At 39.9% G+C, this 26,573-nt stretch overlaps 1 protein-coding gene across 2 annotated transcripts in view; it reads left to right on the forward strand.

Annotated features, from left to right (window-relative positions):
• CAMKK1 (calcium/calmodulin dependent protein kinase kinase 1) overlaps positions 1 to 16,480 on the forward strand; it is a 139,122-nt gene extending 122,642 nt beyond the window's left edge. Inside the window, exons 14-17 of one of the 2 annotated variants that reach the window (XM_081314144.1) lie at positions 841 to 969; positions 2,380 to 2,483; positions 11,897 to 11,944; positions 16,248 to 16,477. In XM_081314144.1, the coding sequence (XP_081170270.1) occupies positions 841 to 969; positions 2,380 to 2,483; positions 11,897 to 11,944; positions 16,248 to 16,320 (354 nt within the window). In that variant the 3' untranslated portion in view covers positions 16,321 to 16,477. Of the gene's footprint in view, positions 1 to 840; positions 970 to 2,379; positions 2,484 to 11,896; positions 11,945 to 16,247 lie in introns of both variants that reach the window. The other variant, XM_081314145.1, reaches the window with a different exon arrangement.
• The last annotated feature ends 10,093 nt before the right edge of the window (positions 16,481 to 26,573 follow it).

Below are 26,573 nucleotides of genomic sequence, written 5' to 3' on the forward strand. Positions count from 1 at the left end.
TCATAATTTTGGGTTGTTTAACAGCAGCTTTTTCAAAGAGTGGACTATGATCCCAGAGAGATCACAAAGCAACAAATGGAAGTTTGCAAGAGAGGTGTCCCTGGCTGGTTCTTTCCAAGCCTGATGCAAAAGTATGCAAATATAAAACAGCATGACCATTTCAGAACTCTTCCTGAAGTCTTGTTTTGCTGTAGGCTTTCACAGCCAGTATCTGTTGGGAAGTACTGGGCTTCAGGGTTTAGTGACATCAGATTTCCTGAAATTTCAGACCACTGTGGCTGACATCTTCAGAGGCAAGGTGGTTTGATTTCTTGTTTATTTTTGTTGCCTTGCCTGGAAGGTTTTTATGTTCTTTTTAACCACGGCTGTTATTTCTTCGGGCCACATCCAAATACAAGCTGGCTCCTTTCATTAATTCTACACAAAGAAAGAATAGTCTGAAGGAGAGCTGATAAGGCAGGGGTCCCCCACTCCTGTGCCCTGGACCACTAGCGGGCCACGGCCTGTTCGAAACTAGGCCACAGTTAAAATGGGCAAGCACATCCATGTGAAGCTCCACTCACGCAAGCAAGCAAACACACACACACACACACGAAGCTCCACACGTGCGAGCGGGGGGCACTTGTGCTGCTCTGTGAAGCTCCATTCATGCAAGTGGAGCTTCGTGTGCAAGTTTCTGCTGCTTGTGTGAGTGGAGCTTTGTGCACAAGCACCCTCCTCTCACACGGACAAGCTCCTCTTGTGTGAGCGGACAGCTTGTGCACACATTCACCTGCCACTCACACTCCTGGGACTGCTGTGATATAAGGCATCATGCACTCTGGTTATGTTTCTATGCAGGAACATCCATGGGTCACCAAATATGGCAAGCACCCTCTTCCTTTAGAGGAGGACCATTGCACCATAGTAGAAGTAACTGAAGAGGAAGTGAAGAACTCAGTCAAGACAATTCCTAGTTTACCTGCTGTGGTAAGTATTAATGGTTGCATTATTAAAAGTTGCTCTCCTCCCTCTTTGTTTTTGTAGTGGATGGAGTGCTGCACAGAGCTCGGTGGGTTATTTTATTTTCTTTTTATTCAAAGTTAATTGAGGAACCAGATTGTTGGGGCAATTAAGCTGACTTTGTAATAATGCCACTTGGGGTGTGTGTGAAAGCCCTAATAAGCAGGCATATACATAGAATGAAGGCTACTGCTAAGCTTGTAAGCCGCCCTGAGTCTTCGGAGAAGGGCAGGATATAAATGGAATTAAAATTAAAAAAAATAATTTGGAATAAGTCATATTTATGGCACTGCAGAAGATATCTGAAGCCCGTTTTCCTGTAGCACAGGCAACTAGAGGTAGAACCAGAAGTATCTACTGTAAGAGGAGGCTGGGCAGATGGTTTCATCTGAAATAAAAACGCTTGGATTTAAGCAGGGATTAGGAAGTGAACAAGTATCACAGTGGGTAGAATAATAATGTTGCAAATAAGCCAGGCCTATGTCTTTACAGGTTGTCCTCAACTTATGATCACAAATGAGCCCAAAATTTCCATCACTATTTAAAACAGTTGTTAAGTGAGTTTTGTCCTATTTTATGATCTTTCTTGCCACAATTGTTAATGAATCACTTCAGTTGTTAAGTTAGTCACACGGCTATTAAGTGAATCTGGCTTCCCCATTGACTTTGCTTGTCGGTCACAAAAGGTGATCACATGACCCTAGGATATTGCAACCGTCATAAATGTGAGTCAATTGCCAAGCATCTGAATTTTGATCACATGACCTTGGGGTTGCTGCAGCAGTTGTAACTGTGAAAAATGGTCATAAATCACTTTTTTCAGTGTCGTAACTTTGATCACTAAACGAACTGTTGTAAATCGAGGACTACCTGCATTCAGAATCTCTGAATTGATAACACATTTTTGTTTGTGATTCTGAGTAGCCATTAGAAATCAATACCCTTCCTATATCTATTGAGCAGAGGTTTTCATTCAAACCACAAATGACCAAGCTATGTACCACTCAAAGCAGTGACACTCTTTCTGCCAAGATCTTCAGACAGAGAGCAGACAAATCATGCTTCAGCTGAATGAGATAAACCTGAAATGTTGGTGACCTTGAAAGTCACCTTGTTTGTCTTTATAATGTAGCTGGTTCTCCCCAATAGCTATTGTTTTTGGATAGACTAGGTTTAAACCAAGCCTTGTTTTTAATGTGAAATCAAAAGAGCAAGTTACAAGTTTCATTCTGAGTAATTTGAAGCAATTTCAAAGCAACTTTGAAGTAATAAAAATCTAGGCTCCCAAAAGCTATCTAAAATGATTGAGAATAACATCATTTTTCCAACTGCATCACTTCTGTACTTCTGATTCTTCTCTTTCTCCGTATACCCAAGATTTTAGTGAAGGCCATGCTGAGGAAACGGTCATTTGCCAACCCATATGAGACCCAAACGAGGCGAGAGGAAAGATCTATGTCAGCTCCAGGAGACTTACTAATGTATGTGATTTTATACCCATACTTAATATTTGCATTTTCAAGTTAGTCATGTCAATTTCTTGCGTGTCCATAGCACAATGTATTTGCACTTGCAAATAAAGCTAAATTTGTGCTGAAATCATCCCCAATGATCAGCCGCTGCATAACTAGCACAGATGATGTTACTCTAGTTTGGTAATGAAACATCTGCAAGAAAACAACCAACTTCAGAGAGCACCAAGACCCCTTAGTTGAACTCCAAACAAGAAATATTCTCTTTTATCAGAACTGCATATTAATATAGTGGAAAATAGCAATCTTCTCTTTAAAATAATGACTCATACTTCTAGAAAAGCAGACAGCCAAAATATTATATAACATTCTTTAGAAATGAAAAAGGAAATAAAACCAGTATTAGAGTTTGCTGCCATTCAGAACAAATCCTGTCCATGTGCCCTACCAACTTTTAATTAATTTTGTTGACCACCTTTCAGTAAAAAAAGAAAAAGCAAAGATGCAACCTGACAATTTAATTTATGGTAAATATTTTTGGATGCATGCTGGAAATAGAGCTATGATAAAACCCATCTTTGCAGCCAAGCCATTATTTAGCAAATTGTTCAAGGATAAAAACAAAACAAAATCCTCAAAACAAGCTTCATCCTATATTCAGGATTTATTTATTGTATTTATTTTAAAAATGGTTGAAATGAAAGAGATCTTCGTGTACTAAAATGACTGTTATGTGGAGGAAGCACAGATGTGCTTTTTGCTGCTCTAGAGCAGTGTTTGGCATTTTAAGGCATGCAGACTTCAATTTCTAGAATTCCTCAGCGAACATGTCCATACATCCACGTCTTGCCAAGTTTGAGAAACATTTATCTGCAGACCAGGGTAAGAAGCCTGGCTAGAGAAGCTAAGCATCCAGGAACAATCTAAAACAGGAGTCTTCAAAGTTGGCTCTTTTATGATTTGTGGACTTCAACTCCCAGAATTCTTTTCTTTTTTTTTTTTGTTATTGAAAAGTTTTAAAATACAGTTTTCCCTTAAGAAACCCCCCTTCCCCCTCCCTGCTCCCCCCCTACCTCCCCCCAACCTCCCTCCCTCCCCCCCTCCCTCCACCCTCCCCCTCCCCCCCCCCCCCGACTTCCCAGAGCTAAATACAAGGTATATATATAAAAAGCAATCATAAACAATCATATACTAACAACTATAAGTTCTAAAATCCATCACTCTCTAGCTTATATAGGAAAAGACACACCTTAACAATATTAAATATATATAAAAAACTAGAATAAAAAAAACAGAAAAAAAAACGAAAGAAGACTTATTCAAATGCTACGTAAAACTTCTTAACCCTATACTTGTTCTGGATAAACTCAATCCATTTTCTCCATTCCATAATATAGCGTTCTTGCGAATGATCTTTCAAATAAGCCGAAATCTTCGCCATCTCTGCCAGGTCGGAAACCTTTAAAGTCCACTCTTCTATGGTCGGCAGTTCCTCTTTCTTCCAATATTGGCCTATCAAAAGTCTTGCCGCCGTAATTAAGTTCAACATCAGCTTAATGTCCACAACTGTAGCGTCTGCAATTATTCCCAACAAAAAAAGTTGCGGACAAAACTTTATCCTCTGTTTAAAAATCTTCTGCATATTCCACCAGACTTTTATCCAAAAAGCCTTAACCTTTTTACAAGTCCACCATATGTGGAAATACGTTGCATCTTCATCACCACACCTCCAACACTTAGGCTGATAATTCGGATACATACTTGCAAGCTTTTTAGGATCTAGATGCCATCTATAAAACATTTTGTAAAAGTTCTCTCTTAAATTTTGAGCTTGTGTAAATTTTACGTTCCTCACCCAAATCTTTTCCCACATATCCATTGTAATAACTTCCTGGATATTTTGGGCCCACTTTATCATACAGTCCTTAACAAGCTCTGTTTCCGAGTCAATCTCTATCAATGCAAGGTATATCCGTTTAATATGTGCTGACCCCTGATTTCTAATCTGCTTTATCAAATTTCCATCAGTCATTGTAAATCCATTTTTCTGGTCTTCTTTCCACCTGGCCTGTAATTGAATATATTGAAACCAAGATTGAACAACCTTCTCTTCTCGCAAGAGGCTATATGATTTCAAACACCAAACATTCCTTTCCAGGCTTAAAATTTCCTTGTACGTAGTCACATCATGTTTGAAACCAGCATGTATATTTTCTATTGCGTGTTTTGGAATTGCCCACAATGGTATCTTGCTGCTTAGCTTATGTCTATACTTCTTCCAAACTCTCAGCAATGCCTGTCTTAAAATATGCATCCTAAACACAGTATCTACCTTCTTATCATACAACAAATATGCATGCCAGCCAAACAACAAATCATGGCCCTCAAGATTTAATAACCTCAATTGCGTCAAATTAATCCAATCACTTATTCCTACTAATGCAGCAGCTTCATAATATAATTTAAGATTAGGCAGTTTAAGGCCACCTCTCTCACGAGTATCCTGCATAATCTTAAGTTTAACTCGTGGCTTTTTCCCTGCCCACACAAATTTATTGATACCTCGCTGCCATTCCTCCAAATTAGAGTCTTTCTTAAGAATCGGTATCATTTGAAACAAGAATAAAAATTTGGGCAGGACATTCATTTTCACTGCTGCAATCCGTCCCAGCAAAGACAATTGCAATTTTTGCCAACTCTCCAATTCCTTTTGAATTTTCCCCCATAGTTTTTCATAATTATTTTTATATAGCTTTGTATTGGAGGGCGACAAAATCACCCCCAGATATTTAACCCTTTTAACAATCTCAAATCCAGTTAATCCTTCTAAGAGAGCCTTCTGTGAAACTGTCATATTTCTAGCCAAAATTTTAGTTTTCTGTATATTTACTTTAAATCCAGAAACCTTCCCATATTGTGTTATTATCTCCATCAGGTCCACAACAGAGTTCTCTGGCTGGGTCACTGTAACAACCAGATCATCTGCAAATGCTCTCAATCTATAGTCCTGATCCCCAACTTGTATCCCTTTAATTTTTTCCGAGTTCCGAATCTTAACCAATAGTATCTCTAATGTTAACACAAATAACAAGGGCGATAACGGACAGCCTTGCCTTGTGCCCTTCTCAATATTACATGCTACTGTCAGGCTATTGTTAACTATGATTCGGGCAGTTTGTTTTTGATATAATGCCCTAATCGGCTGTAAAAATTTTTCCCCAAAATCCATTTTATCTAGAACTTTCAACAAAAATTGCCAATTCAATTGATCAAAAGCCTTTTCAGCATCTAAAAAAATTAGCGCTGCAGAGATCTGGTTGTGCCTTTCCAAAAACTCTAACACATCAACTATATGTCTCACATTATTTTTCATTTGCCTACCACTAATAAACCCCGTTTGATCCCCATGAATCACCTGTTGCAGAACCCTCATCAGTCTATTAGCCAAAACCTTAGCAAATATCTTATAATCTGTATTTAAAAGCGATATCGGTCTGTAATTTTTAACTAAAGTAGCATCCTGGTCTTCCTTCGGAATCAAGGAGATAAAAGCTGTTCTCCAAGACGGAGGCACCTTTCCCCCCCTCTGGATTGTCTGGAACAGTTCCTTTAACGGTTTTATCATCTCTAATTGTAAGTTTTTATAATAGGCCGCAGTCAAGCCATCCGTGCCTGGTGCTTTATCCACCTTCAGTTCCTTAATAGCTCTAAAAATTTCTTCTTCTGTAATCAGTTGATTAATCCCCTCTTTTTGTACTTGCGTAAGAACCGGGATGCTAGCCTTCTCCAAATACTTATCAATATCTTTTGCATTAATATCCTCTTTAGTATATAATTTCGAGTAAAAATCCACAAAGGCATCCTTAATAAGATTCTGTTGATACACAACCCTTCCTTTATACTCAATCTTATCTATATTAGATGCCCTTTGTTTTTTCCTCAGTCTATAAGCTAACCATCTGCCTGGTTTATTAGCATTGCAGAAAGTATTATGCCTAGCAAACCGCAGATTGGTCGCCACTTGGTCAGCCATTAATTTATCAAATTGTCCTCTTAACAGTCTAATAGCCTCCTTGATCTTCACATCCTCTGGGTTCAAAATCAAAGCCTTTTCTTTTTCCTTTATTTCATTCTCCAGTTCTTTCCTTCTAGTTTCCACTGCACGTCTATGTCTATTATTCATATATATCAACACTCCTCTCATGTAGGCCTTGCTAGCATCCCAAACCATATCCATAGAGGTACCCTTATTCATATTAATCTCAAAAAAATCCTTCATCCGCTGTTTGCATTCTTCCACATTTCTCTGATTTCTAAACAAATTCTCATTTACGCGCCATGAGCGCCTATCTCCTTTTTCCTTATCAATCTCCAACCACACTGGACTGTGATCAGAGATAATTCTTGCGCAGATCTTCACCTTTTTAGTTCTCAAAAGAAAATCATTAGTCAACAAAATAAAGTCAATCCTCGAAAAAGATTGGTGTCTATCAGAATAAAAAGTATAATCCTTCTCCTGCAGATGTCTCTCACGCCAAATATCTCGCAATTCCAGGTCATCCTTCATTTCAAAAAAAGATTTAGGCAGTCTAGCGTGACTTGGAATGCGCTTAAAGGCTCCAGCCTTATCCAACTGTACATCCATAACTCCGTTCCAGTCCCCCATAAAAATAAAGGATTTATAATCCAACTGGGTAAGCTTTGTATGAAGTAAACTAAAAAAGTCAGCTTGTTGTTGATTCGGTGCATATAATCCAACTAAAAGCGTCTTTTTACCTGCTAACAACAGCTCAATCATATCTTCCATGCTTATCTGCTTCGATTAGATCCGCTGTTAAGGCACTTTTAACATAAACAACCACTCCATTTTTCTTATTCTCTGCAGAAGCAACAAATTGCGTACCCAGCCTCGAGTTCAATAAGTACTTTTGATCCAAAACTCTAATATGCGTTTCTTGCAGGCATATAACATCTATCTTAAATTGTTTTAAATATTGAAAAACTTTCTTCCTCTTCTGCGGTGAATTTAGTCCATTAACATTCCAGGTTAAAAATTTAGTTGCCATGTATATCCTCGAAAAGCTCTTGGACCACAGCTTTGATAGGACTAACTTCCTTAGGCCGTGCTCCTCCCACAGCTTGGCTATGAATGCGTTGTGAAGAATCTGAAGGCTTTTGCTGATCTTGTTCTTTTATTTTCTTTGCTCGTTTTAAAGCAGCACGTGTCACTCTTTGCTCTCTAGGATCATCCAAAGAAATTGTAGCTTGATCTCCTCCAGCACCAATTTCCTCTGTTTCCTCCTCTTGTTGTTCTTCTTCTCCAGATCCCTTTCCAGCTTCCAGAAGCGTTAATGGGGTTGCTTTTAAGACATTATTGTAGAAATCACGCGCTTGCTTCACAGTAATCAGCCTGTACCTTTTACCTTCATACATCACCATCAGCCCATCTGGAATCTCCCATCTGAACCTTATATCTCTTTGCTTAAGCTCTTGCACAAGAAATGTATAGTCCTTTCTTCCCCTTAAAATCCTTGGAGGAATTTCCTTTAAAACCAAGACTTCTTGTTCAGCAATCACGACCTTAGCATCATAGGCAGCTTGTATAACTTGATCTCTAATTTCTCTTTTTGCAAAATAAACCACCACATCTCTAAGCAATTTTCTCTGTCTAGCAATCCATGAATTCACCCGAAACACTTTGTCCATAGCTGCTCTTATTTCAGATGCTGGCTGGTTCAATACCCCTTCGAAAGCCTCAGAGATCAGCTGCTTTAAATCTTCTTTAACATTCTCTTTTAAACCTCTGATTCTGACAGCAAACTGCATCTGGTAATATTGGGTAAGGCTTAACTCCCTTTCCAATTTGCCTCTTACATTTTCATTCTCGCGTGCTTTTACTTCTAATATAGCATTCCTTTGAGCCAAATCATCCACTTTTTCATCTAAATCTTCCACACATTCCACCACTTTATGCACTGAAGTCAAAATGTCTACCCTCATCACGCTATACTTCTGTTCCATCCTCTCTTCCATTCTTTCCTCGAATTTCTCCAATTTCTCCTCCATCTGTGCAAATTTATCAGCAATTGATTGATTAATTGATTCCAAAAGTACCTGGGCATGTTTATCCAGAGCATCTCGCAAATCCTTCGATGTCAGCACTTCAGGAGGGTGCAACGCCTGTAGTGATGATTGTTGCACCGGCGAGGATCCTCCACTCCGGAGAGTTTTAGAGGGAGGTTTAGCCGCCATCTTTTAATCCTCAATTATGACGCACTTTTAATTAAAGTTTAAAAAGTCCAACAAGTTCGAGAGTATAATAAAATAATCCTCTTCACCTTTTTCCCTCTTGCACCGCTCTGCCTGCTCCTTTAAATCATAGTCCTTTCTTCAGGCAGGGATGGTTCGCAGACGCCTGGCTCTGCTCCAAAAAAATCGGAGCAGAGACGACGGCCAGCTGGGAGCAACCCAGGCTTCGGGGGAGTTCGATCCTTCAGCCGCCCAAGCTCCAAGCTCAGGCGGCCTCGGAGAACTCTACCCCTACCTGGGGCCTCACCCCCTCCTCTTCTCCCGAGGAGGGGGCTTCAATTTCGCCCGAACAGCTGATCGGCGCTGTTTCGGGCGAAAAAACAAACAGCTGAGCCGCGGGCAGCCAGGGGAGGCTGTCTTCGGCACCGCGCCGCCACCGGAAGTCCAACTCCCAGAATTCTTCAGCCAGTGTGCTTGGATGAGGAATTCTGGGAGTTTGAAGTCCACAAGTCATAAAAGGGCCAAGTTTGAAGACCTCTGGTCTAAAAAGAAAGATTTGTAGAAGAGATTTTTCAAAGAAATAATAGCTCAAGACCTGTTTCTGCTGCTCTGTGTTTATAATTTAAATTTTGGTGCTGAGGAAAAAAAGTGAGTAAAGAAAACCAAGAATAATAAAAGGATAAAAACAAGTAGCCCAGTTTATTTAATCAGATTTCATTCTGGCAGCAAACATGGTCTAAAAAGGGATTAAACCTGTGCCTTCTGGTTTGATAAAAGAGCAAAACCTGGAAGTGAGATGTGGATTTCCAAGCAGTATTAAGAGCTAAGCAAAAAAGTCTCAAGGAAGAATGAAGGCAAGTATTTTTCTTGGAGTTATAAGCATACGTAGCATCCAAGAAGACCTCCCCTAATCTGTTTTAAAGGTGCATCATCCTAAGTTTTATGCTAAGAGGGCAGCAATATAAATAAGATCTGTGGATTCAGTAATGACAGAATTTTTAAAATGACTGGATCTGTGGCATTCTGGAAAAGGATTAAAGGCCTCCAAAGTATTCAAGAAGAAAGGGCAAGTTTCTTGGGACTACAGTAGAAGGTCTGCTGAAGGATGACAGCTTTGAGGAACCATTATAGCAATAAAGTTACAGCTTTATTGTTCTGTCCAAACATTCAAAGCAGAACCAGCTGAATTTGCCATCAGTTCCCCTTTAATAGGTAGAATTCTATTAACGTGAGTAATATGAACTAAGTTTTTTTGTTTTCAAATCCCCAGTTGAACTTTCCTTCCTCCCCCTTCCTTCCAGTTTGGGTTGAAGAGGCTTTGAAGTATGTGAAAATTAACATTTGTTGCTAGTTGGATGATAGCTTTCATGAGCCTTGGTGGAGCAGTGGGCTAATGCCTCCTTAAGTAACACCAGCTGCCTGCAATCAGTGCAGGTTCGCATCCCACCAGGCTCAAGGTTGACTCAGCCTTCCATCCTTCCAAGGTAGGTAAAATGAGGACCCAGATTGTTGGGGGCAATTAAGCTGACTTTGTAATAATGCCGCTTGGGGGGTGTATGAAAGCCCTAATAAGCAGGCATATACATAGAATGAAGGCTACTGCTAAGCTTGTAAGCCGCCCTGAGTCTTCGGAGAAGGGCGGGATATAAATGGAATAAAAATAAAAATAAAAAAATGTTCCTCTAACAGGAAATGAAGAGAAAAGCAATTAGAAAAGCTAATTTTCACAGTTTGTTTAATTAGCATGAACAAAATATTCCTTTCTCCTCTCCTTAGAATTGCTTAAAGCAGTCTTTCCAGATACATTGGATTTTAATTCACACAATCCTCTGTCAGAATTATCACTGACGTAAAAAGTCTTGTGCCTCTTAGGCTTAATGCTGCTTTAAATTTTGCATTAAGTGTTTGGACAACTGAGGTTATATTCTTTGGTAGAAGAATACCTTGTTTTCAAGATATAAAAGCAATTTAAAATCATATTCCTTGGAGAAGAAATCAAAGAGGAGATAAGTTTTCTATTCTGATTGATGTACTTAGCCAATTTCCTCTGTAATTCGGTTTCCTCACAAGCAGATTCTATGATATACGTGGATCTTAGATGTTCCAGCACATCTAGGATCCACATAGTTTATGAAGACTAATCTCCATTGTAAGTAGGATTTCCTTTTTAGATTCCAACCATGCCAAATTAACAATGAATGGAATTTGCAGCCCTCCGATGTTGCTGAACTACAGTTCCAAGCAGACCTATCCAGCATTATCAATGATGAGAAGTCCTGAGAATTGTAGTTTAGCAACATCTGGAGCTTTATATATTTCCTACCTAATTGGCTTGATATTTTGTAATAACCAGCCTAATTGCTGCTGCTTCAGTAGATCATGGTTTAAATAATACTGGATAAGAAATGCAACTATAGCCCCCATAATGAATAAGACCTCCAAAACTTGTAGGATTCTAAGTAATGGTTAAGGTGTTAGTCTGAGAACATGAAAAGCCATTTCCTAATCCACCTTCAGCCATGAAAGCCTTCCACTTTCAACCCAACCTACCTTAGAATGTGATTTTTCTGGAAAAATAGGAGTAATATACAGTACTTTGAGTGTCTGAAAGGAAGAAGGGAATATAAGTCAACCAATTCGGTGAATAAAATAAATCAGCCTCTGCCAGTGGCAAACAGCAAATTTCATGAATTAATTTTGCCTCTTTGAAGGAATTATTATTTTGTCTTCCCATTACTCCAAAGTCCTATCTAAATTCTAAAGTGGCTTTCTTCAAAAGGTAACTGGGCTTGTGTTTTTTCTTTGAAGAGATTTTGTTTCTCATCCAAGCAGCTTTCTCAGTTCTGACTGAATGGTGGGGAATGGAAGGATTTATAAACAATTCTCCACCATTCAGTCAGAACTGAAGAGGTTTCTTGGATGAGAAGCTAAACATCTTCAAGGGAAAACAAAGTCCAGCTGCCTTTTGAAAAAGCACCTTTGGGACAACCATGACCTGGATGACTGAGAATCTCCATAGACATTTATTTAAACTCTGTCCCTTGTTCCCATGGAAATAGTTTGTTGTTTTGTTTTGTTTGGCTCTGCTGCATTTTGACATCCAGATTTCTTGCATGCAGTCTCATTATTTCATTGTTTGTCCCCTTCTCTTTCATTTTGCTCTTTGCTTCCAGGCACGGTTTTCAGTTAAACCCCTCTGTGTATTTGCATCCAGCTTTAAGGTAACTTGTTGTCTGTGTTCCTCCCACTGTGCAATGAAACCCCTTATTCCCCCCCACCCCCATCCCCCCAGTGAATCTGTGGTGCTGTATGTGTTATAGCATGTTACTTACTTCTAGAGCTGAGTGAGCATGTGCTCTCCCATGTGCTCTCCCATATGACTTTTAATGGGCATTCACAAGAGTCATCCATTGTCATTTTTCTTTTCATCATTTATTTATTTATTTATTTTATTTTTGGGACTTATACGCCGCCCTATCTCCCGAAGGACTCATCCCTTTTCTTTCCTTCTTTCTTAAAAAAAACAACACACACTTTGGTGCCAATGATCAGTGGGATTTGCATTTTCATTCCTATTGTCTAAAAGCAGCGTTTCTCAACTTCGACATCCTTAAGATATGTGGACTTCAACTCCCCAAATTCCCCAAACAGCACTCTGGGAGTTGAAGTCCACATATCTTAAAATTGTCAAGGTTGAGAAACGCTGCTCCAGAGCTAGACAGGAGGAAACAGGAATGGTGCCATAGAGCTTATTCTACTAAGAATAGCACACAATGAAGGGGACGTCATGGGTGTTTAAAAATACCTTCTTTTGGACAAGCTGTCAAGAGTGGCTTTAAAAGAAGCCTAAAAGGCAGAATGAGGTCTTTGGATAGGGTCAACCAGAGTTGCCACCTAGACAACAACAGTGAACAGCTCACGGTCCCTCCTTGCTCATAGAACCATGGGGCAGGAAGAAACCTTGGAGGTCTTCTAGTCCAACCTCCTGCCCAAGACTGGAATCCTTATATCATCCTAGACCAGGGGTAGGCAACCTCGGCTCTTTTATGACTCATGGACTTCAACTGAGTCAGCTATGCTGACTCAGGAATTCTGGGAGTTGAAGTCCATGAGTCATAAAAGAGCCGAGGTTGCCTACCCCTGTCCTAGACAAATAAGTGTCCAATCTTTTCTTGAAAACCTCCAGCGATGAGTCACCTACAACTCTGGGAGGCAAGCTGTCCCATTGTTAGTTGGTCTCATTCAGGACATTTCTCTTTAGTTCCAGATAGGATCTCTCTTTTAATGAGTTTCCATCCGTTGCTTCTTGTCCTGTCCTCAGATGCTTTGGAGAATAACCCTCTCTTCTCCGTGAGTGTCCCTCAAGTACGGGAAGACAGCTATCATGTCACGCCTAATCCTTCTCTTCATTGGGCTAGAGTTAGACATACCTAGTTTCCCTTAACCATTCACCATACAGTTTAATCTCCAGACCTCTTATCATCTTTCTTCTCTGCACTCTTTCTAGGGTTTCAGCATCTTTTTTGAATTGTGACAACCAGAACTTTTTTTTGTCTATTTTGATCTGTTTTTCTGTCTCCCACAGTGCTACTTTTGATAAGTTGGACTGTTTTTTCCCTTTTGTGTGAAGACCTATGCAAAGAAGGAATTAAACAGTTCTGCTTTCTCCCCTGCTGCCCATCACCTTGCCACCTTCTCCCATTAGTGGACCTATCGTTTCCTTGACTTTCTTATTATTCCTTACTGATTAAAAGAAACTTTTTTTCTGTTCTTCTTGCAGATTTGAGCTGTTTGCTGATATTTTGTTCTAGTTATGAGCCCCTCTTTCCATTTTTTATACTTGTCATTTTTGTCTCTCGGTTTCTCAGAGAACTCTTTATGCAACCCTGCTGGTTTTATCTGAGGTCTCTTTTTTTCTTTCTCTGTGGTATTGTGTTTGATTGACATTTAATAATCTCATTTTCATCGTTTCCCAAGCATCTTAAGTTGTTTTTCCCTTAGGATTTCCATCCATGGAATCCTTCCTAATTTCTTTTTTTAGTTTGTTGAGGTGAACTCTCTTGAAGTCCAGAACACTAGTTTGACTTTTCCCAATTGCCTATGCCTGCATTATGTTGAATTCTAGTATGACATGGTCACTCTAGGTCCCTTTGAGTGGTGCTCATTTGAGACGTTTTTCATTTCAGCTGAAATAATCATAATTACTTGCGTCTCTACACTTAGCACTTGCAAAGTTATTGCAAAGTGACATCTGTTTACATATATGCATATTTTATGCAAACTGGCAGCAGCTGCTTTTTTAAGGCAGTGATAGGCTTTTCTACCTGAGATAAGAAGACAACTCTCTTCCACATATCTCTTGGATTATGCAAGCAGACCAAACCATCTGTTCAAAGTGATGCCCTGGAAACACTAAAAATCTTCTAACTATTGTAGTGGTATCCCTAACCCTCTGTCTACATGTGAGCTGCATTCCCTACCAAACCTACTAAGACTCAACCAACCACCCAATACATGTGAACTGCTTAAAGTGTCTTAAAAATCATTTACAGCAAGCTGATCCTGAGTGGTGACAGTGGGGAGATGTGTGGCCCAGTAAACCAAATTGTTTCTATTCTGTGGCTGTATCTCAAAGGTAGTATGGCTACCATGCACACATAGTAGGATGGGATAAATATAAGAAAGTCATCCAGATGGGTTAATCAGAACAATTGCAACATCATGTTCTAATTTACACTGTGTCTACCTTTTTCTTTGTCTTGCCTTTGCAATGTAGTAGCCGAGGGTAAATAAGCTGTGGTTCTATATTTTTTTCTTAGGGCTGCCCAACAAGCTGCCAATGCTTTGCTGGGATTGGTATCTATTATTATATGTATGGTAATACATTTTGCATGTTAACAAATCTTAAGCAAACCGAAGAACCCAGGAGCCCAAGAAGAAAAATACAGGGAAGATCTGTTTAGGAGCCCCGATGGTGCAGTGGTTAGAATGCAGTATTGTTAACTCTGCCCACAGCCTGGATTTCAATCCTGACTGGCTCAAGGTTGACTCTGCCTTCCATCCTTCTGAGGTCGGTAAAATGAGGACCCAGATTGTTGGGGGCAATGTGTTGACATTGTAAATCGCCCAGAGACTAAAGCACTATGGGGCAGTCTATAAGTCTAAGTGCTATTTCTATCTACAGCATACAGTATAAGGACTGTAACAGCCACTATAGAGGACAGATAGGCAAGACTATCAGATTGCATCCATGAACATCAACCAGCAGTCAGAAGACAATGAAAACTCCTTCGTCTCACAACACATGGAAGCTATAATTAGCCCTAAAACCCTATTTTAAAACTCTCAAAAACTAGCAAGCTGAAGAGGTGATGGAGGGGGCAGTCCATCCTGGAATGTTGCCTGTTAATACTCTGTCTCACAGGTTGCTTGGCTGATACACAATTAGATAACACTTTTCTGCTTTTCCTGCCCAAGTCTATACATCGTGTAGGAAAGCTGATAGTCCGTACATTTACTACATTTACTTGTGTCAGCCACCGTTCCATCATTCTTTAACTGCACAAGAGCACCTTCAGAGCTTGTCGGCCATCTGGTGCAAAGGCTGGGTTTATCAGAGTGTTTAATAAGAACCAGTTCTTTCTTTGTATGTTTGCTAGCAATATGTGAAGAGCTGTGCAGGAGGGAAAGGCCCAGTTAGTCCAACAACCTGGAAGCCCAGAAAGATGAAGATAAAAACCCTTGTATGCCATAGCTTTTCCAAGATAAACCTTAATGGATCCCTTGCCATAGTTATATTCTCTTCTCCTTTTAAAACCATTGACGGCATTGAGGTGTTAACGTACCACCAGGTCTATCAAGCTCACTATTTTAATTCTGGCTGTTTTCTCACAACACACTTGATTTGGTCAGATAAAAATTGAGCAGCTGTATTTTCACAATGTTGCTGAATGTAGCCGGCATTAGTCATTATTAATTTTGTTTGTGTGCGTGGCTTGCTGTGTTGTGTGACTCCAAATCAGTTGACAGCTTTATGGTTCAGCACATTGTGTGAGTCCAAAAAAAATAAATTATTTTGGTAACTGAATTAAATGTGTTAGGTAAATACAGCAGGTAGTGACTGACTCCTCAGATTTTTTGGCACTACTGTTTTTCCTATACCCAGAGATGTCTGGGACTGAACATTAAGCCGGCTGGATCCAAAGTGTATGTGCCACTGTTGAGCACATTAATAAAGGACGATTCTAGTTCTCTTGGTTTCAAATAACATTCTTTTCTATTGAATGGCACTTGTCAATACATGCTTGTCCAAATGTAATTTTCTTTCGTTTGTGGAACCAATAAGACAGTCTTTCTCAACTTTTATGTTGTGTTGTTTTCAGTTCCCACAATTTCCCAGCCAGCAATAATGTATGTGCATCTGCAGTTAACCTCTTGTATGAAGGCAAATCACTTACAACAGGGATTGTTATACATTGCTTCTTGATCTTGTGATGAAATGTTCTTCCTCTTGATGGTGTGTAGAAACCAAGGAAGCCGGGAAGGGCTTAAAGACCCAGAACTGCCCGATGTGAATGAAGATGACACGACCTCTTGAAACTCCTCGAATCACACTACTGATCATCCAGCTAGAGCTGCTGCTGTAACTATTGTAATTGGTGGTGTTGTCTTGCACGCCATGCTGTTATCATCAACCAGGGTTTGTGATCTGTGGGAGAGAAAGAAGAAGACATAAGTACAACACGAAGGACTAAAACAGCAAACACCAATCCAAGATATGATCCACCGAATAGCTAATTCTTCATACAACCTGCTGCCTGCATTTTTTCCACGATGTAAGACATTTTGATGTTGTACACTTGATATGTGCCTCTTCCAGCTGTGTTTCATGTTTTGGTGTGTGGTATGTGTCAGTTTTGCTGAATGTTCCCTGCTAGGAACTGCTCAGTTAAAACTTCTATTCCTACTCTAATTTTGGCATGAGCTGTTGAGCAATCAAATTGCAAGCCCAGTATGTTATTCAACACATTAGAAACTTTGCATCTCTCTAATTGCTGGCTCAGAGTTGCAGTAACTTTGGCTTGTTTTGAAATGCAACAGCAATACAGTAGCTCTGTGGTCACTTTGCTTCCGCATGATTCTTAAGTTGTGCATGTCTGTATCTGTTAGAAAATGCCCAGTCAGGTTGCTAAAAACTAGAAAGGCTTCTGGATTTCTCCTTCTTTAGATATTTCCCCCAATTCTGAATTATCTGCTCATTTACAGAAAGACGTTCCAAATTAAGAGAGCTAAGATGTCCCCTTGTCTTCTGCCTTCCTTCCTTTTTGCCTTCCTTCCTTTTTGCACATGGAAAAGGGATAAAGCTCAGTGGGAGGGCATAGGTTTTTGCATGCTTTTGGACCAATTCCTAGATCCATCTCCGTATGGAACTGGGAAGGCCTCTTCTGTGAAATGATGAATGCTGCTGCTGGCCAGAACCGACAGTACCGTGCCGTATGATTCACGATTTGACTTTACAAAAGTTAGCATCATATGTTCCTTCCAAATAATATCCAAAAAAGCAATTCTGATGTTACATTAGTAATGACTCTGTCATGTGAGAATTCTGCCCCTAGAAGATAGTTCTGGATTCCGTATTCTCATAGAACTGGGTGTGTTTGGAATTTTGAGCTAATTTAATTCTGTATCTGCTGCAAAAGACAAACGGAAAAATTTCCATTTTCAAATATGACATATTCTGGAGTTCTGGAGGTTGAGGAAAAGGGTGGTCTTTTTTCCCATTTATTCTTGATTTCTCTTACCTTCCTTCATTGCAACTCAAAGCTCTCGTGACAGATTTCACTCGCTGTCCTGTCAGTAAACCTCTCCTTAATCCTTTCTAGTCTAAATATTTAGAAGAAATTGCAGAAGGAAAATGGTGCATGGGCCCTAAGTTTCTTTTGTGGAATTGTTGATCAGCATGCAGGAGCCTTGTCATTACAATATACAAAAAAAAACCCTTGATTCGCTCATACACATAATCAGGATCAAAATTAATGGAATGTAAATGGAGCTTTTCTAGTTGCACTAGTAGACCTCCTCTAGTGAGATAATTAATTGTAGAGATGCTCATTAAACCAGATTCGCTCATTCCTATGTTTTGAAATAAACACACATGGATAGCCAGTACATATAATATGCTATTGCAAAATGTCAAATTTAATCACTGGGATGCATTCTCAAATGTTTGCCTATAGCTATGAATCTCAAGCAGAAAATACTTCTAAGGCCATCTTCGTGACAAGAGGGCCTGCCCTTTCAGCAGATAGTTGCCTTTCTGCCTTGATTTGTATTTTCTGAAAGAATCTGTCACTGATTTCATATTGATTGCCAATAGATACCCAAAAGTTCTGGGCACGGATGAGAGCTAAATGTAGAAGAAAAAGAATCTTTTCCAAATCCAAGATACATTTACAGTATAGCAAACCCTTTTAGTTCCTGTCAGAATTTTAATTCCTGCAACAATTTTAGTCCATCACTGGATAAAGAGCAAACTTTTGCACTATGCATTGTAAATCTATAAGCACACTTATTCAGCGTCAGACTCATTAGAACTATGAAGAATGCAGGGGGAATGAGAGATAAGGAATTTCATTCTCTACTGGTTATCAGGATATCCTCTCTGGGTTTTACTACAGGGATGAGCAAGCTGCACTGGTGTTGAAGTTGTCATTCTCTGGTGTTGAAGTTGTCATTCTCACCAAAATAATCTGGGCTGCATTGGTACCAAGTTGATTGAGACTAAAGGGAATATTGTTGGGGAAGAACTAAATATGATGATGCCACTGATTCTTTCACTTTTTCACATATCACACACACACAATCTCTTGTCTTGCACCCTATTTTCTGACTCTTCCTCATACTGAAATGGGGAGGAATTTATTACCCTTACCAGCATCCAAATTGACTGTTTACAAAGAGAGTTTGAACTTCTAAACAAGGGCTTTATGAAATTATGACAAAGACTACATGTGACACAAGGGCTATTGGTTGCCCAGCCCATTCTACAAAATCTGGGATTGTTTTCTCAGATGTGTTTAACCTGATAACCAAGTTAATCCATTTTGGGGGTTGCACAGCTAAAGGAATTATGAACTAACAGAACAGGCTTTCTGTTAAAATAAAAAATTAAACAAATCTTAGTATATCGTATGAATGCACTATTAGGTTTAATTAAGTAGGTTACATGTACATGTGAACACAGCCCAGTATTTTTTTTATGTTTTCCTCTACAAAGCAAGAAAAACATTAAAGGAGACCTTCCAAACAACTTCTGTTACTTCATTATAATTCTGCCAATTTAATCTCTCTTTGAAATTTACACTCAATATATCACAGCTTTTACAATGATAAACTTAAATCTTGAGCATATTTAGAATTGGCCACCAAATGGTAAGAAAATAATGGCAGAGACTTACAAAAAGGAGAGCAGATTCTGACCTATTTCTGAGTCATGTGCTTCAATATGTACAAATTCAGGTCATTTTGAAATAATCCTATTTTTGTATGACTGATGCTTAAATTAAGGGATGGAAAGATGGACTTTATGCGACTTGTCTTCATTTATAAATCTGTCCCATATTCTCATCAGCAAATTCAGAATTATTTGTTTCATTATGTTTAATATTTTAAGGCATTATGATAGGCAATTGGGTCTGTGTACTTAGCTAAGAAAATTTGGAGATATTCAAAAACCAAGTCTTTCTAATCCCACATATTTGTCTGGCAATTATGGTTAATTTGGTAAAAAAAATGTAACTTAAAAATGAGAACTTCAGGTACCCCTGTAAAAAAAAACCTGTTCCAAAAATGTATTTCATTTTTATGTAAATTTTATGAAGCAGCTGATGTCCTTTCCCTCTGACATTAAAGTTGATTTCAACAATTATTCAAACTCAAAACAAATCATTTTATTTTCTTCTGTTTTTCATTTGCAAGCTATTGCAACATTGACTTTTAATTCTATTTAATCCTACTTTTTACTTGTATAGTACCTGTGTAACAGCCTTCCTTAGTTCGTTGTCTTCTAAATGGATTACACTTCAACTTTCTAGAAGACCAGAGAGAACAAATGTTCTTGTAGTTGTAACAGAGCACTTAAAAGGTAAAGGTAAACGTTCCCCCGCACATGCGTGCTAGTCGTTTCCGACTCTAGGGGCCGGTGCTCATCTCCGTTTCAAAGCCGAAGAGCCAGCGCTTCTCCGAGGACGTCTCCGTGGTCATGTGGCCGGCATGACTGGACGCCAAAGGCGCACGGAACGCTGTTACCTTCCCACCGTAGTGGTCCCTATTTTTCTACTTGCATTTTTACGTGCTTTCGAACTGCTAGGTTGGCAGAAGCTGGGACGAGTAGCAGGCGCTCACTCTGCTACGCGGCACTCGGGATTCGACCCGCCAAACTGCCGACCTTCTGATCGACAAGCTCAAACCACAAAACTGTCACTTTGGTGCGTGTCATGGGCAAAAGTCTTCAGCTGGTTGTTTAACAGCATGTTTGTCAGCACTTGAATAAGAATGCCACAATTAACAGGATTTGGTATAGTTTGTAGCCAATCAATTCTGCCAAACTAACCTTACCTCTTTTTTTTAATCGAGTTACTAGTTTAGTAGATCAGAATACTGTAAACCAGTGTTTCTCATCCTCAGCAACTTTTAAGATGTGTGGACTTCAATTCCCAGAATTCTTCAAAGTACATCCTGGCTGGAGAATTTTGGGAATTGAAGTTTACATGTCCTAAAATTGCAGAGGTTGAGAAACACTGTGTAGATCAGGGGTCTTCAAACTTGGCCCTTTTATGACTTGTAGACTTCAATTCCCAGAATTCCTCAGCCAGACACACTGGCTGAGGAATTCTGGGAGTTGAAGTCCACAAGTCATAAAAGGGCCAAGTTTGAAGACCCCTGGTGTAGATATATGGTACCTGGAATTCAGCAAAGCTTTTTATACAGTCTATCTTGATAATCTCTGCAATAAAATGGTAACAAACAGGCTGGATGGTACTAATGTTAGATGAACTCACAACTGGGTGAATGACCACATCCAAACACTGCTCATTAATAGCTCCATTTCAGCCTGGAAAGAGTCAAATGCTACACAACTGTGTCTAGGTCGTGGGTTCAGCAGAGTTACCATAACATGATTGAAGGACTTGGAGGGACATATCAAGCTTGCAGATAACACATTGTTGGGAGGGGAAGTTGTTATTTTACAGGTATTCCTCACTTAACAACTGTAATTGGCACCGGCAATTCCATTGCTAAGAACTGAGGTCACTAAACAGGCAATCATATGAGAGCAATAGACTTATGAGGTCACTTCCCATTCTGTCATTAAAGAAGTCACCTCAGTCATTCAAGAAAGTCATTCAAGTGACTGCTATTTGCAATTTTACGTCCTCATCCTACATTTAATTTAGTTGCAAGCCACTTTGGAAACAGACAAATGGTGATCACATGACCACAGGAACCATGATGATCAAAATGCAAGGATTGGTCACAAAGCTGTGTTTTTTAACACCATAGTAACACAATGGTTGCTAAACAAGGCAGTAAGCAAGGATTAGCTCTAAAGCAGAAAGAAGATTCAAAAAGAACTAGACAGGCTTGAAGAGTGAGCTGAAATAAATAGAATGGAACTTAATCAAGAGAAACGTAAAGTACTACTTCTGGACAGGAAAAAATAGGGCAAAATTTAGCTTGGGGGAGATGTGGCTTTGCAATAGTACAAGTGAACAAGATCTAGGTGTTCTTGTTGACCAGAAGCTGAATGTGAGCCAGGAATGTAATGTAACAGTAAAAAGGCAAATGCTGTGTTGGGGTACTTTCACAGGAACACAGAGTCCAGTTAATGGGAAATAATACTTCCATTTATCTGCCATGGTCACATTCCATTTGGCACATTATGCCCATTTCTGGGCATCACAATTCAAAATAGACAGTGACAAATTAAGTTCAGCGGAGTGCTGCCAATATGATATAAGGGTTTAGAAACAAGCCCTCCAAGAAACAGCTAAAGAATCTCTGTTTGGCTTGCAAAAGAGACAACTGAAGGAAGATGGGACGGCAGTGTTCAACTATTTGAAAGGCTGATACATAAAAGACGAAGTGGATTCATACCTTATAGACTGAGAGAGCAGGACTAGAACTAACAGCTGTCAGAAGGAACATTCTAGCTATACTTGCTATTGGCCATTGGAAGAAGCTCCCATATGGTGGAGTTTTCCTCAGGAGATCTTTCAAACAGAGGCTAAATGGTCATCTGTGAGCTGGATCCCATGCTATACTGGACTAGATGAGCTTTCAGAGCTACATTTCCATAATTCCATAATTTGTAGACATCATAGCCAATGTTGAAGTGTATATACTATAATTTGCAGGGTACTGAGCCGTTTATAGTGAGATATTCACTTATAAAAATGTACTTTTCACTGGATTGTAGGTGACTTTGTGTATGTGTACCTACAAATTAGTCTTGGCTCCTGGTGACTACATTGTCAAGTCTGTGCATGTTTCAGTGTTTTCAGAAAAAGTTTGCCATTGCTTTCTTCCCAGGAGTGAGAAAAAGAGTGACTGGTCCAAAGTCACCTAGTTCACTTTGTGCCTAAGGCAGGATTAGAACTCACAGCCCCCCTGAAGATCCCATGAAAGACTGATATTGGGGAGGGTAGAATACCACAAAAAACTATGGTGTTGCTATTGATAAGGCCATTCTGGGGGCCCTGCCTTCTTTGTCTCTCAAAGAGACGATACCTCTAGCTCTCCTTTCAATTATACCGTATTGGACAGACTCCCCCTGGTACAGGTGATCCTGAAGGTAATAAACTCAAGCCATCTCCAGCCAAATAACATGTGGGTTGCCCCTGCTTCTTTGAGGTTTGTCCCCTTCTTCTTCTGCATACCAGCAATTGTAATTCTTCCACCACCACCACCCCTCCTCAGAGTGTTCCAGTAAAGCAAATGGCCAATAAGTCATGCTGGAATGAGAAAGGCTACTTTTAGTTGTTTATTTCTGCAGAAATAAAGTGCTTCACACTTAGGACAGAGGTCCAAATCAACCGCCCTGAACAAAAAGTTAGCTCAAACCTTCATACAAAACGTTTCTTCATTGTTTAAAACGTCAATCTATGCAATTTCTTTCACAAGGTTAGTGTTTACATTTGGTTGATTACATTTGTCTTTTTTGGTACTATACAAGATGACATTTGTTCTAATTTAGTACAAGATAGCAAAATCTTCCTAATCCTATCATTGTCAGGAGTTTCCTGCTGCATTTCTATAGTAGTTCAGTTTCATAAGGAAGCTTAGACAGTCTGGTGGGCAATTTAATCAGTTCTGACTTTGGTGACTCGTTTCTACATACTTTGATCATTCCTGGCTGACTTGGTGTGGAAAACATTATTTGACACCTTTGAATAGGATTCCTTTGAAGTGATGGGATTTGCTGTTGTTCCCTTTAGATTTTAAAATGGACTTTGCCTATTTAAAGGATTCCATTATTTTATATTCTTAAGCTGTCATCAAGCTATCAGTTAGTGAGGTTGCAGAGCTTTACTTATTCTAAGGGTTTACAAGATCCCACAGTGCTGAGAATTCCCTTGCCATATCTTCATGCTACTTTGCACTCGAGGAGAAATTTCCTGACAGAACAATTAACCAGTGGAACAACCTGCCTCCAGAAGCTGTGAATGCTCCAACACTGGAAGTTTTTAAGAAGAGACTGGACAGCCATTTGTCTGAAATGGTATAGGGTTTCCTGCCTGAGCAGGGGGTTGGACTAGGTGACCTTCAAGATCCCTTCCAACTTTATTATTATTATTATTACTATTACTATTATAAATCCATGCTTCTCCTGTGTTGGTATTTTGTGTTATGTTCAATGTGAAACTCATAACCCCCAACTCCACCACAGAAACAGAAGGCATGACAATGTATGTCAACCTTGTGCCAAAAACTTGTTGGGAGCAATGCTTAAGAATTCCCAGGAGAGAAACAGTAAATTATCCAGCCACCCAAGGGCCACTACACTGAAAATATGTACCACGAAAAGGTTAGGGTTGCAGTTGTGTGCATCTGAAGGTTGGGGTTGCAAGCTTTTGTACTCCAAGAAATGAAATGGGAAGGGGGACAGAGATGGAAATGCTAATAAAGTGCTTAAAATTAAAGTACTGGCTGAGCTGTGACTGAAATGAGAGACCCAGGCATTGCTCCTGACATCTATGTCATCAGTGAGTAAGTCACTCATTTCTGGAGACTAAAGACTCGCCATTGTTTTTCGCATTCTGCAACATTTTTGTTTTTAAAAAATTGGAATAAAAATAACGTTATTGTGACTTACATATCATTCCAGACTTGAAGGCACCCATGTGTGCATGCAAGCACACACTCACACAAACAAACATGCAATGAGCACAGGGAACCTGTAGGCTTTTGTAAAATATTTTGAGATTAGGAAAAGTATTTTACATCAAATAAACCCAGGGACTGGATTGGCATTGGTTTCAGGCCCGGGTACAGCACGGAGACAGCATTGGTCGTGCTGGTGGATGATCTGGCGGGCCCGAGATAGGGGTTATTCCTCTGTCCTGGTCCTATTAGATCTCTCAGCGGCTTTTGATACCATCGACCATGGTATCTTGCTGCGACGTCTTGAGGGGTTGGGAGTGGGAGGCACCGTTTTACGGTAGTTCTCCTCCTACCTCTTGGGCCATTCGCAGACAGTGTTGGCAGGGGGGGCAGGGGTCAGCCCCTAGGCCCCTTAGTTGTGGGGTGCCTCAGGGGTGGGTACTCTCGCCCCTCCTGTTCAACATCTATATGAAGCCGCTGGGTGAGATCATCCGTGGTTTCGGGGTGAGGTATCATCAATATGCTGATGATACCCAGCTTTTCATCTCCACCCTGAATCAACCCAGTGATGCCCTCGACGTGATGTCCCATTGCCTGGAAGCGGTACGGATTTGGATGGGGAAGAACAGGCTCCGGCTCAACCCGGCCAAGACTGAGTGGCTTTACGTACCGGCATCTCATTTAGTCCAAGAGGTTCCATCTTTGGTTATGGGAGGAGAGGTGTTACCTCCCGTTGATAGGGCACGCAATTTAGGCATCCTCCTGGATTCACGACTCAGTTTTGAAGATCATATTGGAGTCGTGGCCAGGGGGACATTTGCCCAGGTTCGCCTGGTGCGCCAGTTGCACCCCTATCTGGACCGAGATGCCCTACGTACGGTCACTCACACACTTGTTACCTCCCGTGTAGATTACTGCAATGCTCTCTACATGGGGCTGCCCTTGAAGACCACCCAGAGGCTCCAGCTGGTGCAGAATGCGGCCACGCAGGTAGTGATGGGAACATCCCGATACTCCCATATTACACCCCTCCTGCGTGAGCTGCATTGGTTACCGGTTGTCCTCCAGGTGAGATTTAAGGTACTGGTACTTACCTTTAAAGCCCTACATGGCTTAGGCCCGGGATATTTGCAGGACCGTCTGCTGCCGGGAACGATCTCCCATCGCCCAGTGCGCTCACACAGAGAGGGCCTCCTCAGGGTGCCGTCGGCTAGACAATGTCGGCTGGCGACCCCCAGGGGGAGGGCCTTCTCTGTGGGAGCACCAGCCCTATGGAACCAACTTCCCCTTGAGCTCCGGATGGCCCCGGATCTCCAGTCCTTTCGCCGCGGCCTTAAAACACTTCTTTTCCATCAGGCTGACCTGGACTGATGACAGGGATTTTAAAAATGTTTTTTTAATTTTTAACTTAAATTGTAATTTATTTTATTGGGGCTGTTAATTTAATTCTTTTTAACTTTTGTATCATTGTATTTTATTGTTGTTAGCTGCCCTGAGTCCTTCGGGAGATAGGGCGGCATATAAGTCCCAAAAATAAATAAATAAATAAATAAATAAATAGGAGTCTGAAATGGGACAGGCTAGTTGGGGGCTCAGTGGAGTCGGGGCTTTTACCTTTTTATAAGAGGAAAAAAATCTGCTTCAAGTTTGTGGAAATGCCTGTATTGTACCAGAGAATCATGTTGGTAAATTTGCATCAGATAGTCAAAAAAAGTCATCATCCAATCTGTAGAGGTGTTGTATGAATCAGAAAAGCTGTTTTCTCCACCCTGCCCATTTTAAATAGGTTGCTACAGTTTTACAACCTTTTTGTGATGTTCTAATTATTACGCTTTTAATTAATTAATTTAAAACATTTATATAGCCACCCATCCAGCTCAGGATGACTCCCAATTAAAGGTTAAAACAACATATAAAATCATATTGAAATTATAAAACTAAACATTTCATAAAACATTTCATAAAGCTAAACATTTCATAAAACCTATATGAAATTTCATTAGATAAAACAATAACTAGAAAATAAAACTTGTCACATTCCTTTGGTGCCCCCTACTGGATTCCAAGTTTAAGATTACTGGTATGAACATTTCATCCATCTCATGATTCCATGAAGGCTTACCTATATCTTATTATTCTTCCTTTGTAATGTTTTAATATTAAAAAATGATAACAATTACTAATAACATATAGCATGCATGTGCGGGGGAACCTTTACCTTATATATGTATATATATATATTATATATATATATCCTTATATATATATATATATATTATATAATAACAATCGGAGGTTTTTTGCAACATTTTCAGAGATCGTTTGCCCTTGCTCTCTCCTCAGGTCTGGGAGAGTGACTGCCTCAAAAAAAAACCTAAAATCAGGATTAGAACTCAAGTCTCGTCATTTTTTTGAATGCTTTAATCTTTACATCAAACTGACTCGCAAAATGAAAATAGGTCATAAAAT

Source organism: Vipera berus (genome assembly GCF_964194415.1).
Source record: "Vipera berus genome assembly, chromosome: 1".
NCBI lineage: Eukaryota > Metazoa > Chordata > Lepidosauria > Squamata > Viperidae > Vipera > Vipera berus.